Below are 16483 nucleotides of genomic sequence, written 5' to 3' on the forward strand. Positions count from 1 at the left end.
ATGCTCCTGATTGTGGAGGTCCCTGAAGGAAGTCTGGACCCTGTTGGTAATCCTGAAGTGCACTGTAGTGGCCTTGTCTGACCCTGTGCACGAGGCAGGAGCTTGGATGTTCTCCAAGGCCCCCGGCTGACAAAGATAGATAAGTGTGGGACCCCTATTCACTGTGTCCGGACATGTAGACTTTCTTTGTCTGAAGCCCTTGATTCTTTTATCTGACTCAGAGCCGAGCCCACCTCCATCCTCTGCCTCAGGTGCCCATGTAGCACGATGGGGTTGGTAAATTAAGAATTTACCAGATGGAAAGGTCTAATTTTTTTCCTCCTTTCAAAATCACAGGCATAACGGGGTTTTTTTGTTTTTTTTTCTGCACACATTCTGCTGGACACATGCTGCATCCATAATACAGAACGTTGAGACATCATAAAGGTTTTCACATCTTTCATGTGATAAATATTTTTACCGTCATGCTTGAGAAATGGATTTTGTTTGAAACGGCCTATTTCCTTTGATGGCTTCTTTGACATGGATTCAAAGCCTTTCCTGGTCCTGCAAGAGCCTGGGGTTGGGAGGGCCTGTTTGTTAACTTTTTTCTAAGGACAAATCCACTTTTCTTCACTGAAATACAGCCTTGGCTGCCAGGGCTGGGAGATTTACGACTCAGAGCAACCAAGAAAAGATGTCCAGGGAGCCAACAGCTGCTGGGAGTGGTGGCGCTTGGCCCTGGGGCCCCCACAGCCCGGGTACCCAGGAGCCTGTGAGCACACCCACCGCCCCCACCCAGGTCCTATGGATCCTTCTCCACTGGCAACTGCACTTAAAGATGCAAATGTGGCTGTTGAACCAGAATGCAACCCCATAATATTTCTTCATGCAAGTTTGTTTTTACAAGTGTTCTTCTCTCATCTTTGAAATGACACATTTTAATGTCTTCCAACATGCGGTGAGCAGCCTCTTGGGACTAGAGAAATCTGTTTTCAGAACGAGCCTTTGTAGGCTGCTGTGGGCTGCTGTGACTCTGTATGTGTGTGTGCATACGTGCACCCCTGGATAAGGATACAGCTGATGATAACTGAGCAAAACAGGAAGCCTGCTCTCCTCTGGGAGCCTAGTTAATAGTCCCGGGCTCTGGTGATTAATATCCTCTCCCTCCACACCTGCAGTGTTCCTCTCACCTCCCTGCCAGCCTGACGTATAGGCTGCAGGTGCGTCTGCAGATCTAGACCTGGGCACCAGCCTTGGTGAGGAGTATCTGAGGGAGGAGTTGCTGATCTGTCCAAGGCTCGGGATCTAGGGTTTGGTGGCTTCAGAGGTACTGGGTAGACTTGGGGGTCCAGCAGGTTGTCTGTCCCTAGCACCACTTTGCAGAAATCCTCAAGGGTAGTAGAAGATGCACTGAGAAGCGAATGAGGGCACTCAGAGGCTTGATCTACTTACATGGTCCAAGAATCAGCTGCTACCAAGCTGTATGACCTTGGGCAGGTCATTTTAACCTCTCTGGACCTTAGTTTATTTATAAAATAAAAAATTTGAACTAGAGACCTAAGGATACAATTGAACATTCTGCTTCACCAATTCCCATGTGAGCTGAACTATTTTAGCATCATGTGAAAGGGTCTTAGAGATCATCGCATCCCACCCCAGGAAGTTTACCCAAGAGAAAACTAAGGCCTGAAGAGAGGGAGGGACTTGCTCGTTCTCAGGATGAATAAGCTGCAGAGTCAGGGCTGGAAGGAAGCCTGTGACTCCCCTCATCTCCACAGCCTGGTTCTCAGAGTGGGGCCCCTCCAGCAGCTGCAGCATCTCCTGGGAATTTGTTAGAAATGCACATTCTCAGGTCCCACCTCAGACCTGCTGCTACATCAGAAACCCTGGGGGCGGGGCCCAGCATGAGCCATGGTGCATCAAGCCCTCTGGGTAAGTCTGATGTTCATTCATGAAGGGGAACCACTGCCAGACAGCACACGGCTGCCCCTTTAAGACCAGAAGAAAGACACTGGAAACCCGCAGGCTTCCAGAGAGGCTGAGACCAGAGACAAGAGGGTAAAGTAATATTACAGAGGACAGGGACACAGTCTTCCCAGCTTACCTCGGCTGCAGGTTTCCCAAAGCAAGGCCTCTCCTGTAGCCCGTCCCACACCTAGGAGCAGCAGCTGTTGCAGGCAGTCTGAAGCTGGTCCTGGTAGTAGACCGTCTTTCTGCAAAGGAGCACTTTCTTTCTCCCCGTCGAGCCCAGCTGTTCCCATCTGCGTATTTGTGCCAGGAGAACATGCCACTTTAACGTCAACAGGGTCACCAACTAGTTCATCCCAAGAGTTGATGTGTGGAAACACTGTTTTATGTGTGAATGGTGAGGTGTGTATTTAGTAGAAGTCTGGGTGCTCAGCTCCAGGCTGTCAGCTCTCAGGGAAAAAAAAAAAAATGATATGTGCTTCAGAGTTCATTATATCTCCTAGGCAGAATTTTAGGTTTAAAGGGTTGTTTTAAAGTAGCACATAATGGCACCTATAAATCCTCGTTCCTAAGGTACGTACATTTGTCACTCCCTAAAATGAGTTTTTCACATGTTCTTTATGTGGTTGGATCAGAGCATCAAAACCTGGACCTTTAATGACTGCTTTCATTCTGCATAATTTCTAATCAAGTCCATTTCCATTTCCATGAGCATGGATGCACACGCTAAGCTCTGGCTGTCACTACCTGCCAGGCTGTCTCAGCTGTGAGCTCAGCCACACCCAGGCCCACAGCCCACCCCATAGGGGGCAGAGGGCATGGTGGTCCCAGGCTGGCAAGGAACCTGGTGTGAGATTTGTCTGCTTGCCAGAGGCCATCACACAATATCTGGAATCAGACGAGTTCCTGTTCCTTGTCTGCCATGTCAGCCCAGATGAAATGACTAGTGCTTCTCCCTAGACCCTTGACTCATTCTCTAGTTTCTTGTTAGGACCCGTCACACTTCTTGAATCCCAGCCTTCTCATATCCTTCCCAGCCCCTCCCAGAAGGGCAGGCCTGATTCCTCTGTCCTCTATTCTGGCCTTGCTCAGGATCCTGTTTTCAGTGACTTGAACACCCAGGATCATAACTACCTTGGTCCCTCCCAGCTGGGGCTGAATTAGGTGGGCTTGAGTAGTGGCCCATGAGGCCAGTACTAGGAGAGTAAGAGTGGGCCCTCATACAATGAGGCTGAGAGGTGTGTCATAGCCAGTGTCCTGGAGGTGGATGCTCTTGACCGGCAGGCAGATCCTGGCTGACACTCACCCAGCTTACAAGCTGCCAGGCTGTGCTCTGAGTGCTGGACACAGGTTCCCTTCTCCATTTCTCACTATTGCCCTACAAGGTTGCTATTGTTATCCTATTTACTAGTGAGGAAACTGAGGCACAGAGCAGTTATGACCTGCTTAGTAGATGCAGCAGCCAGGAGCCAGTCTCTGCTGTCCCTGCACCAGGGGTCAGCAAACTGCTGCCCCGGGGCCAGAGCTGACCCGCTGCCTGCTATAGAAACACTCTTTCTGGAACAAGGCCACACCCACTCATTTACATATGATCTATGACTGCTTTCAAGAGACCAGGTTAGAGTGGAGTAATTATAATCAAGACCTCGTGACCTGGAAACCTAAAATACTCACTACTGGTCCTTTACAGAAAGAGTCTGCCAACCCTCGCATTACATCATACTGCCTCTGATGACTCCCATGAAATCTAATGCAGATGGTTTTAGGTATCTGCCAGTATGCAATTTCTCAGATTCCCAGATGAGAAAACTCCCAAAACAATAGAACTGCAGCTTCAGGGAGTTTTGAAAGCCAGAGTTTGGGTAACCAAACTCACCAATTCAAAGCACAGCAGTGGAGGCAGGGCCGGCAGTGAGGAGCCGGTTGGAGACGAGGATCGTTCAGTCAGAGCTGGTGGGGGAGAAGCAGGAGGCAGGAGGGCAGTGGCCTCGGCACATGCCTTGTACCTCCCAGGCTCTTGTTTGTTGTTCATTAGCTGGTGCATGAGGGAGGCAGGGCCAGGGTGGCTTCGAGGTCAGGGATGAGGCTCCCAGCCACCTGCTGCCCTCATGTGCACCTGCCTCCTTCGGATAATCTGACTGGCAGCCGTGCCCTGGTTTCCTGGGTGTGTGTCCCCTCGTGCAGTCCCAGAGCCATGTCAGGGAGGAGACCACCACTATGCTGAGAGCTGGTCAGCTCTCAACAAATGTGAACTGTCATTCATTTGCCTCTCAGGGTTCCAACCCTGAGAGCAGAGTATTAGAACCACACCTTTATAAAGAGCAAAACCCACAATGATGGAACTCTTACTAGGTAAGGCAGAATAAAGTGCCCCCCACACACACACAAAGATAAGTACATCCCAGTCTCTGTGGTTTGTGAATGTTAGCTGATATGGCAATGGGGAGTTAAGGTTGCAGATGGAATTCAGGGTGCTCATCAGTTGACCTTAAAATAGGGAGTGTCCGGGATTATCCAGGTGGGCCCAATGTAATCATGGGGTCCTTCAAAGTGTCAAAGGGGATCAGAAGTCAGAGGGATGCCATGTGAGACGAATTCAACCCACTGTTGTTGGCATTGGCCATGAAATAAGAGGGTCATGGGCCAAGGACAGCAGGTGGCCTCTAGAAGCTGGAATGGGGGATTCAAGGATTCAAGAATTGTCCTCTAGGACATGCAGAAAGGAACACAGCCCTGCCAATACCTTGATTTTATCCTAGAGAGACCCTGTCAGACCCTTGACCTCCAGAACTACAAGATAATACATTAGCATAAAGTCACTAAATTTGTGGACATTTGTTACGGCAGCAACAGGAAATAAATCCACTGGCCAGGAGTCTGACAGTTTGCGAAGCACTTTACTGATGCCAGCAGCTTGCCTTATCTTCACAGTTAGCGAGAGGTTTTATTATCCCCATCAAACAGACAAGCCGGCTGAGGTTCAGGAATATTGACGAAGATCACACAGCCTGTCTAGGGCAGAGCAGACTCTGGAGCCCCTGTAGGAGGCTGTTCTTCGCCATGCAGGCCTGGCCCTGCCTGGTCAGGAGGCCTTCTGTGGCAGCCACTCCCCTTCCCTGCAGTGCTCTCCACATGCCAGAGGAAGCTCTCCCCGTGTGTCTTTTCCACAGTGGATAAAGTCGTTCTGCAGAGGCTTCTAATGGTGTGGGACCTGAGACTGTCAGGGCTCCTTGCTTCTGATTATCTCCAAGCTCTTTCCTGCCAGATCCCACTTCTTTCTCTTAGCCATTCTTAGGATTCCTGGAAAAGAAAGCCAAATTGTGGGGGCAAAAGACCTTCAGCTCATGTCAGTACTGCATCTCTAAAAGTGGAGAGGAGGGGAGACCCTCAACTCAACACAGTACTTTGCTTCCTTATTATTAGGACTCAGCACATCAAAGGATGTTTTTAAAAACCTGAAGATCTCCCCTTGGGAGCCCAAGTACAAGTGGAGGTCTGATGCCTTCCTTTTCGAGGAGTAAGAAACGCATCATTGTGATGTGAGCAAGTCCCCCTTTTTTTCCCAGTAGAGCCCAAACACTGGGTCCATCTCACAGAGCAGGAAACGGGGATTTGCCCCATGTTGGAGGGGAGGGTGGACTGAGGCTTCCTGCTTCTCAGGACTGCCAGTCTCCCCCAGGATCTCGGTGCCTCCCTCCGGCTAGGACAGGCCCAGGGGCACCACTTTGGATCCAGGACTGGGTGTTGGAAGAGAAATGGGGAGGGCACACACCCTGGGGCGTGGAGGTGGCACTGTAGAGGGCAAGCAGAAGCAGTCGGGACTAGCCACTGCCTTTCTGGGGTGAACCACCCCATGTGCGGAGGTGTGAACCCTGCCTTGTCAGTATTGCTCCCATGGATGGGCTTTGAGGCTCTGAAGGTGCTTCCTGGGCTTCGGGCTTCTCGGGCGAGGCCCAGGCATCAGGCTGTTTAAGTGGGAACAATGGTCCTTTATCATCAACAGGGAGCCAGCCAGCAGGTGATACTGAACACCAACAACGTACATTTCTGGATATTCAATTAGCCCTTTTCTTTTTAACACCAAATAAAGCATACAACAAGACATCTCAAGAATGGAAAAAAAAGTTTTCTAGAAATCATTTAACTGTACTTTTGAAACAGGTGAAGTTTATGGTATGTAAATTACACCCTAATAAAGCTGTTAAAAAAAAATAAAAGGAGTGGAAGGAAAGGAAACTGCTTTAAGAATTCTTATCTGGATATTCAGCACTGCCGGCTCCATTATTTCATGCTTAGCCTTCATCCCTCCAAAAGCCGACTTCACAGCGGCTCCCCCCACCAGCCTGGCAGTCTCTTCCTGTTCCACAACCAAGGAAATGCAGACTTGAAGGGCTGGACTGTGGATCTAATCCAGAGAAAATGAAGACCAGACCTAGGAGAGTGGGAGAAGGAGCCCCCAGGACACTCCGGGAGGAGGACAAGGCGACAGGACCATCTGTGCCTGTCCCCCAGATGTCCTTTAGAGACAGGGCCCCAGTGCACCCAGCAGGCAATTACCTGGGACATTGGCCTGCCTGTCCTGCTTCCTCCCTGCCGCCCTGTCCCTGGACTCTGGATCTCACCACCAAACACCAAAGCTTCAGCTCTGAGCATGGCCTGAGGGCAGAAACCAAAATAGCAGGCTATAGGACTGGCTGCAGGGCAGAAGGCAGGCCCTCTCGCCACCCACCCTCAAAGTCTTCTTAACTTTGCCTTGAAGAGGGGCATATAGAGAACTGAGGAAAACCATTCAAAAAAAAAAAAAAGGGCTCCACTGCTTGGGGAAATATTCCCAAAGGTGCCCATATGGAGGGATCAGAAGCAGGGCTGCCACTTCCAGTGAGCCCTAGTCCAGCTTGAGCAACTGGCTAACTGGCCCTTAGCGAAGTGGGCCTCGTCCCAGGTGGCTCAGTCTGTCCCCCAGCAGAGCCTGGCCAGTCCTGCTGTCCAGCCCCAAATCACTTTGACCACCAGCAGGGATCGAGCAACATGACCCCTTCTGTTGCTGTTTTAAGATTCATCTTAAAGTCTAAGGAGCAGAGTCGGGCTCAGGGAGAGGTCTGGGCTACAGCCTCTTCTGCAGCTCCTCCAGCCTCAGAGTTTCCACTGAAGGGCGTGGCGGGAGCGGACAAAATGGCTCAGCTCCAAAAGACAGGGATCCTCAGGAACGTGGTCCTAGAGAGGACAGGCCATTAGAAATGGGAGGGGCTGGGCAGCATGGTAATGTCTGCTTCACTCCAAGACCCATTTTCTTTCTACTCTATCGTGCAGTCTTGGTGCTGCCCAGACAGGCAGAAGCAGTGGGGAGAGCCTTCACTCTGGCTGCTCCCTGAAGCAGCCCTCCTCACGCAGGTATTCCTCCCACTTTCAGCATCAGCGGCTTTAGAAGCCTCACGGGCCTTGATTGGGTCTCCAGATGGCCTCCTCGTGCCTGGCTGGCGAGCTGGGGCTCAGGCTCAGAGCTGCAGCCTCGGGTACATTCACTGCTTGGAGCTTCGCAAGCTACTTTCCTGCCCCAGTTCACTCCTGTCTCTGTGAATTAGCATGGAGGCTGTCAGGACCTGGATCTGCAATTCTCCGCTCTCATTAGTGGGCTGCATGTCAGGCTCTGTGGGCCTATCTCTGGGACCATATCGTGGCATTTCCTGGATGCCTTCTGTGATCCCTGGCAGAACTTTCTGGAAAACAGGTCATGCGTGATGAGGCCTGGGCACTAACGTGGGGAACGGATGAGCTGAGTGAAAGGTCTCCAGAAACCCGTAATTCTTTTTCACAGAGGCCTCCTAGGAAGGGCGCGAGCAAGTAATAGTCAAATTGTACTTAACTAGCAAGGCACAGACACTAACCAGTTGGCATAAATGCTGGTCACAGCGTGGAGCAGCGGGATGGGGAGGCAGAGGCTGGCTGGTAGAAAGATCTGGATCATTCCAAGAAAAGGGCCAGAGCAGTTGGGGTAAGAGGGCCACGTGGAGGGCCTCGGGGAAGCAGCTGTTACCAGTGCTGTGAAGGTATTGCAGTGGGTTAACAGCTGCTGTGAACCAGTGCAGACCAACTTCAGCAGCCTCTCAGGGCCTGAAGTGCTCTAGTCCTCAGGCCAGACAGTGTATCTCTCCCACGACACGGAGGCCGGGCTGCGCTCAGGAGTACAGTTTCAGCATCAAGCTCTTTCCTGTCTCTGAGCTGCAGTCTCCTCTCATCTGTGATGGGAATAATAGAACCTACATCATGGGACCACTGCGATGGCCTGGTCTTACCACTGGGCAGGGCCAGTGCAGTGGAATTGGGGCACAGTGTATGAGGGGATCAGCTTCAGGGGCAAGGTTTTGCAGTAAACACCCAAGATTAGCCTGCAGTCCCCTCCTCATTGGACCTCAAATAATTTTTGAGTGGCACTTGGCCACTTTGGACAGAACCTTTGGTGATGGCTGGGAAGTGGCACCTTGGCATATGTGCTTGAAGGTTCAGAAACTATTTCCAAATCACGTGGCCAGTCGGGCCTTTCGGGCTTGCAGTGTGTGTTGTGGTTCTTCCTTCCCCATTCACTGGCCGTCCCAGGCCTGCTGAGGTGCCGGCAGCTCCAGTTCTTGTTCTCTAGTTTTTGCCCTGCTAGAGCCATCTGTCCAGAGGCCAAGAAGGACCACTGGCTATGGGAGGTCATGAGCAGAGAGGGGCAGAACATGGCACTGCCCCCCTCAACCAATGAGTCTCCAGTGAGTGTCCTCCATGAGTCGGGCCCCACTGGGGCCCCCCTCCTGCCCACAGCACGTGGTTGTTCATAGTGGGTCAGAGGAGGCAGAGGAATAGCTCTCCTGCCCCAGCGTTACACAGGCGCCGTTTGTGCCCCGTGTGTGACCGTCTAGGGAAATGGCCCTTCAGTGTTCGCTCTCAGCCTGCTTCTCCCTGGAACACAGACGAGCGCAGGGCTGGGTGAGGAGTGGGCTGGAACCACAGCCTCCGTGCTGTGCTCAGAACCCTCCAAACACTGGCTCAGCTGCCCGGCTGAGTTCCTCGTGTTCTTCTCATTTGTGCCATGAATGAGCTCTCCCGGGGAGGCACTCAGCCCCCTGAATATACACATCTCTCAGGTCACCCCTTCCGTGAGTCAAGAGGGAACCCCAGCGGGGGCCACGACCCATGTCTGCCCCTCAGGGACACCTGATCATTGGGTGAGAGATGTCTGTGGGTCTTGCGCCTCACCAGATGTGTCTGGACACCTCCAGACCCCTGCAGAGGACCCAGCCAGGCACTTCCCTGGGGTCTCTTTGTCACCCTAACTGTGTCAGACATGTTCCTTCTTATAGGTCTGCTTTCTTACTGGAGAGTGCGGGGGGTTGAGTCTAGGATTGGTTAATGGGAGGCCACTCTGTTGACATGGACGCCCTTCATCTGGAGCTACACAGCAGCAGCATCTTCCAGAGCTGGGACCTCATTCATCTTCCTCACCTGAGCTCAAGAAGCATCAGTGGAGGAGCACCCTGGCGGGCTGTGGGGCTGTGTGTGTCCTTAGCCACTGACACTCCCTGTGCTAACATTTATTACATGCTGGGCACCGTGCTAAGCTCTCACATGGACCTTCTCATTGAATGTGCACCAATAGTCTAAGAAGAAGGTACCATTAGTACCCATTCCACTTTCCAGATGAAGAACTGAGGTGCAGCTAAGCTAATCCAGTAAATGGCAGAGCTGGAGTATACATTCTGTCTCTACAGCCAGTGCTCCTAAGGAAACAAGATGAATGGATTATCAGAGGCATGTCCTCTTTGCCTAAGGGATGTCAAATGTGAGGTGTAGAGCAGGGGTCAGCGTATTTTTTCTTAAAGGGCCAGAAAGTACATATTTTCCACTTTTCAAGCCATATGGGTCTCTGTCATACTCTGCCTTTGTTGTCCTAAAGCACTATAGCTAAATATAGAGCAAGCGAATATCATGTGTTACAATAAAGCTTTATTTATGTAAAAGATGGTGGGCCAGATTTGGCCCTCAGACCGTAGTTTGCCACTTGGTGGTGCAGAGGAAAGCGTCAATGCCCCTGACAAACTGGGTGACCTCAGATCAGTCATTCAACTTCTTCATCTCTGGTTTCCTCGTGTCTAGTAACTAGCCACTATGCGGTACTGATTAACTGATTTGTTCTGAAATGATGGACTGATCTCCTTGTAAGAGCCACATACTCTGCTGGGAGCCACAGATACAGCAGGGAACAAGACAGATGTCCTCCTGCCCTCATGGGATCCAGCCCGTGAGCATGACAGAGATACCCTTGGGTAAAGACAACAGCCAGCGCTGTGCTTGGCTCAGGCAGAAATTCACCAAATATACGCCCTCTTCTCCCTGTCCTGCCCCTGACTCATCATTCAGAACCCATTGCTATCAAATTTGTTGTCCTTTGTACCCATACTGAGTAAAAAGGCAAAAGCACGTGTTGGGACCCAGGACTTTAATATGTTTATAATCCATTTTTATGCAATACTGGTGTAATTGTGAATCATAATTTTTTCATTAAATGACCTGATTTTACTTGATAATATCCGTTTAAGTATGTGAGAGCAGTAAAACTCCATTTGTGTTAAATAGTATATGTGTGATTCAGTTGGTTCACTCATTTAGATTTTTACGACTCCTGAATCCAAACAAATGAACCATCCATCTTTTTAGAAATAACAAGGACCTTCAAGATCAGGCGAGCCCTGTATTTCCTTTCGAACACACCAAATTGAGGGGCCAAGGGCAGCCTGAGCTCTGGGATGGAGCTTTGAGCAGCACCGCAGTCCCAGAAGTTCTTGCTTTGTCATAGAAATGCTCACGTAGTTCGCATTTTACGCCTTTAAATGTCCTAATGTGTTTAATATATCTGAGTTTCCTTCTGCATCTTTAAGGAAAATTGGTAACTGAGATGACAGGCAGCGTTCGTTTTTGGAATTCACCTGTATCCGGCCCTTTGCTCTGTAGAGGCAGTGCAGCATAATGGTTAGGACCGCTGCCTCGGGGGACAGACTACCTCAGATTGCATCTCAGCTACTTCACGTCCTCCTAAGTGAAGGTCAAGGTTCTTATCCTCTGTGTGCCTCAAGTTCACTATCTCTAGAATGGTGACAGTGGCAGTCCCCACCCTGTAGGGGGGAAATGAGTTGGTATGTGGAAAATGCTTATGGCAGAGCCTGACTCATGGTAAGCACTCAGCAAGTGCTAGCCGTGATGGTTATCCCAGGAGTTACATGGATCTCCAGAGTGAGTATATGCCCAGGACATGGCCCCCAAAAAGCAGAGGTGCTTACACATGTTCACCCAGCACCTGTGAGTGCCAGCTCCATGGGCATGAGTTTTGGTGTCTCCCTGACTCGACTCTCTGGTGTTGGTGTGCTCACTCTGCTTTCAGAATCATTCGCTGTCTAATTTGCAAGGAGCGATGACAGCCGCCTCTGTCCATGACACCCTTTGTGTACCTCCAGTGATGGGGCTTCCTCCCCCAGGAGCACCCCTTCTGAGATCGGAGTGTCCTGGGTGCTGGAAGTGTCCCCCTCTTATTCACAAGCCTCCTCCTCTTCCCAGATGGACTCTTCCAAGAATCTGTCAGGAGGAGGTGGTGGTATGCAGCTCTGAGCTCTCCAGCCTTGAAGACCAAGCGGCCCTCCCTTTGCCTGTCTCCAGACTGTACCTTTAAGTTACCTGACATAAGTGTGTTTGCACCTATTGGCTCCATGTAGATAGCTGAAGGGACTTTGGCAAGTGTCCTAAGCCTGCCTCTCCTGTTCTGAACCCTCTTCTGCTTCCTCCTGGTCCCTGTCTCATTCCAGGCTCCATCTCTTACTTACATCATGTTTATGAACATGAAAGCCCAGTCCAGTGGCCTTAGCATCCCTGTCCAATTTCTCTGATTGCTGACCTTAAATGGTAGGCCTGACTACCTGGTCCCTTGGAATGAGTTCTATAGTCCTGACCAGTCAGCCTGTGTCCTGGCAAGACCTACTCACTATCCCTGTAAAAGAGGGACTTGACCCTCCAGGCTGCCCTTGCTATAGCAACCCTGAGTCCCATTTATTGTGCACTTACTCTGAAACAAGTGTTTCATGTACATTATTGCATGTAATCCTCACAGATCTCAGGAATGAGATGTAGGTATTATTATTAATATCCCCACATTGCAAGTGAGGAAATCAAGGCATCAAGAGGTTGAGTGTTTGCTTATGATCATGTCGCCAGTGAATAGTGGGGCAGGGATTTGTTTGAATCTGTGTCTATATAAATCCAAGACTCTGCTCTTGTAGTAATAATACCCTCTCCATTTTCTTGGAAATTTCCAGGAGAACCATGAATTCTCTTGATCTGGTGTGAGCATTGCCCCTACAAAGTCTACCAGAGGTCCAATGAGCAGTGCCCAGGGTGTGTGGAGGTTTGGGGATGGTCTGTCTATCTGCTGTGCCAACGAGCCCCTATCCTGAAGCAGCAGGAGGCAATCTGGCCTAGGGTCCTAGCAGTTAGGTGAATCTCATAGGGTGCAGCCAGGAAACTCTCAGCAGGACCAGACAGTGGAGAGAGACTGGACTGGCAAGAACTGGGCAAGGGAGCAGGCACTCAGCTTGGGGATCCGGGTGTGGGACAGTTTAGGACTAACAGGGAATAGGGGTGTGCTCTGGGGAAAGAGAAGCAGAAACCCCATTCAAGGGCTGGGCCCAGTGCCTGATGAGAAGGCAGACTGGAAAAGGAGATTCTGACATAAAGCCACGGGGCATCAGGGTCACACCCACTGGCTTCCCCAAGGACTCTGCTGGGTGTATTTCCATATCCGTTGTGTTAGTGCTTGTTGGGTGGATGAATGGATGTATGGAAGGATAAATGGGCTTGGGGGAGCATGACGATTCTATTCCTCCCACCCCCAGAGTTGGGGCTAAGATCGTTTTATCCAAAGCAATGTTGAGGAAGGGGAAGGGGCTGTCACGGCATACTCGGGCATGTACTCTGACCCCCTGTCTCCTTCTCCCTTCTTTCTCCAGAAGCCCCCGCCAAACCCGAGGAGGCAGAGGCTGAGCCCTTCACAGACTCCTCTCTGTTCGCACACTGGGGCCGGGAGCTCAGCCCCGAAGGCCGGCGTGCGGCGCTGAAGCAGTTCCAGTACTACGGCTACAACGCCTACCTCAGTGACCGCCTACCCCTCGACCGACCCCTGCCTGACCTCAGACCCAGTGGGTGAGCAGAGTCAGTGGCCGGGCCCTTGTTGACCTGCCGGTGGGGAGGTGGGGTCCCCGTGGTGCTGGAGACAGAGCCAGGACTGGGTGTCCGGGCTCCTGATCACTTCCCAGCTTTAGCTTAGGGTCCTCCCCCCTCGGCCTGCATCAAGCAAGTCACTCTCCCTCTCCTCCTCCAGCCTCAGTTTCTCCATCTGCTAAGCAGGGAGAAGGCTTTCTTCCATTAGAAATAAGAAGTTTTGAGGACTAATAACCGAATTTAATCCTTAAGGGCGCAAGAATCATCTGGCACTCCTGTTAATAAGTCATTTTAACCCAATTAGTTGCATTTTTATGAACAATTATTTTTTTCTGTAAATTAGTTTCTTAAAGTACATCCATCTTCCAAGGCTAACAAGTCATTACACCCGACAGAGAAGTCTGTCTTGACTTCTCTCTTTGTTACAAAAGATGTTCCTTTAAGGTTCAGTTAGAATTTTTATTACTCCTAATTATTAAAAATGTGGGCACGTACCACAGCTGAGAAAATCTCATTAACTTTTGTGAGCTCCCCCCTCCGTACCTTCTCTTCCTCTCTTTCTACTTATTTTTAAAATTTTCTTAAAGCTGCAAACCACAGTTAGCTTGTGTCTGGAGCTTTCAAGAAAGATCTTGCTTCTGGGTTTGGAGTCTGTGTTCTTTGGGAAGGAGAGTTCAGTTCAGTTTCATAGACATTTATTGAACATCTGCTGTATGCCCTGTAGTTAGGTATGGTTTTTCTTAGCCCAAGTGAACCTGGTTGGGCTCTAGGGATGAAAGACCATCTAAGGATCTACACGGGGAAAGAAGAGTATATGTTCATTTAAAGATTACTTGGGGGCTTCCCAGATGGCTCAGTGGGTAAAGAATCCACCTGCAATGCAGGAAACACAGGTTCAAACCCTGGGTCAGGGAGATCCCCTGGAGGAGGGCATGGCAACCCACTCCAGTGCTCATGCCTGGAGAATCCCGTGGACAGAGGAACCTGGTGGGCTACAGTCTATAGGGTCACAAAGAGTCAGACATGACTGAAGCGACTTAGCACACACACACAGGACTCTGCAGAGGCCTCAGCCATGATCTTGGCCAGCACAGAAGCTATGGACTCAGGCGCAACTCAATACACATTTTTCCCAAAATAAGGGGAAATGGTAGATTTTGCTGACTGTAGCATGGCTGTAATGATGACTGGTGTTTGCATGAGCTTGACTGGTTGAGATGTGCTTCCCATGTGGACCACACCAACCTGCATGAAGGTGGGCAGGCAGTTGGCATCGTCCCATTCAGAGTCGAAGCAGCTGAGGAACAGAAAGAGTAAGAACTCTGGCTGACATCACACAGTTGAATAAGTGACTGAGCTGAGACTTGAACCAATGTATCCAGAAACCAAATCCAGGCCTTTGACCCGAGCTCACAGCTGGGCTGCCTTGACTGTGTAGGAGGCATGCTGAGAGCTGACTGACACCCTTGCACCCTTCACTGAGAGAGGCGCCGTGCACACCAGTCCTTCCTGCTTCCATGGGAGAGAAGCAGGAGTTGCTGGGTGGAGAGACTGCGTGGCCTTTCTCTGAAGTGCAGGGCTCCCTGGAAAGCCCGCTCTGTAGGAAGTGCATTCAGAAAAGGCAGCCCAGCCTGGACTTCCTGAGTTTGCTAAGAAGGTGGTGGCAGGTGCGTGGGCCGGGGCTGGAGGGGGCTGTCTCTGGAGGACTCCAGGTGAGCTGAATTCTGTGGTTTCCTCCTGAGCCACTGGAGAGAAGCAGTAATCATAATGGAAAGACCTTTCCTCTGCACAGAACTTTACAGTTTATGGAGCTTCCACACCTCCCCTGTGGGCAAGGCGACTTCTGTCAACCCCTTTTTATAGCCAGTAAAACAGAATCTCTGATAAAAGGCAGAGCTGAGCCTTCCTGCTCTCAGCAGGGGCTCCTGCAGAGGCTCTAAGGACGGTGGTTTCTCTTTGCACATGGACTTGGAAGGCTCTGTCTAGCTCTACTTCAGCTGCTGTGCCAGACACACACCCAGGATTAGAGAGCCGTTGGTGGACCACTCGAAACAAGCACATGCTTGGGTAAAACAGTGCCTCTCTTTGTCTGTTAATTTCCATGAAAACATCACTGCCTTGTAACAAGGTCATTGCTTGCTTATCCCATTTAACTCATTTTAGAAACATCTTTTCAATATCTTTACTGTCATCCTATTTCAAATTACACAGCCAAACGTTTATATAGCATGAGCCATGTTTTCAGGGAAGCATTTCACACTTTATTTACATTAATTCTTTGATGTCTCACAGTAACCTTCTGGAGCAAGTAGAAGACCCACACTTACTCTTCTACTCATGACACTTTGACACCAGATGTGGGTTTTTTCCCCCATATCGACCAATTCTGTGACACCAGCTGGGTGTCCCTGCAATTCAATTAGCTTTAGATGCTACCTACCAGAATTAGTGTCAGATCCCATAAGTTAAAGGCTCAGTCCCACAAGACTGGCCCCACTTTAGGTACCAGTCACAAGTCCCAGTTGTCATTTGTACTTGTCACTGCCCAGCTGTAATTTGGGATTCAACTGCTCCTTGCTGTTTAGTCACTAAATCATGTTTGACTCTTTTGCTGCTCCATGAACTGTAGCCCAGGCCCAGAGGCTCCTCTGTCCATGGAATTCTCCAGGCAGGAATACTGGAGTGGGTAGCCATTCTCTTTCTGAGCCAAGGATTGAACCTGGGTCTCCAGCACTGCAGGCAGATTCTTTACCATCTGAGCCACCAGGGAACAAGGGGCTGGTAAAGGGGACTGGACTATTTTCTGCAGCCCCTAGTGGGAGCAACTGGGGCAGAAGCATGCACACCTGTCCCCAAAGGAGTCGTGGGTCCTGAGCTGGGGAGACTCTGTGCAAAGAAGAACATTGAAGTGGAAAGAGTCAGGACGGGATTACAGCAGGGAAAGAATAAAGCCTGGAGCCAGGGTTCTGGATTCTCCTGGGAGCAGGTTAGGGTCCATCCAAGGTGGCTGTGGGTGTTTGCGGTGTTACCACTATGTGTATGGCCACCAGATCTGTGTGTGCCGATTGGAGGGTCACAGGGTCTTCATGCTGCAGCCACTAGACAAACCTCTGAGATCTCTGAACTTTGGGGTTCAGGAGGACTGTCTTCATGAGCATCATGTATGGTAGGCAGGTAACAGCCTCCCAAGGGTGTCCACGTCCTGGTCTCTGGAACCTTTGAACATGGTGTATGCAAAGGAGAATTAAGGTTGCAGATGGAATTGAGGTGGCTAATCAGTTGGCTTTAGAAT

General features: G+C 50.4%; 1 protein-coding gene across 1 annotated transcript in view; it reads left to right on the forward strand.

The window, feature by feature from the left end:
• GALNT18 (polypeptide N-acetylgalactosaminyltransferase 18) overlaps window positions 1-16483 on the forward strand; it is a 352886-nt gene that overhangs the window by 160755 nt on the left and 175648 nt on the right. The window contains exon 2 of the mRNA XM_055548627.1: window positions 12981-13173. Within this exon, the coding sequence (XP_055404602.1) occupies window positions 12981-13173 (193 nt within the window). The remainder of the gene's footprint in view (window positions 1-12980; window positions 13174-16483) is intronic.

Source organism: Bubalus kerabau, chromosome 15 (genome assembly GCF_029407905.1).
Source record: "Bubalus kerabau isolate K-KA32 ecotype Philippines breed swamp buffalo chromosome 15, PCC_UOA_SB_1v2, whole genome shotgun sequence".
NCBI classification, from domain to species: domain Eukaryota; kingdom Metazoa; phylum Chordata; class Mammalia; order Artiodactyla; family Bovidae; genus Bubalus; species Bubalus kerabau.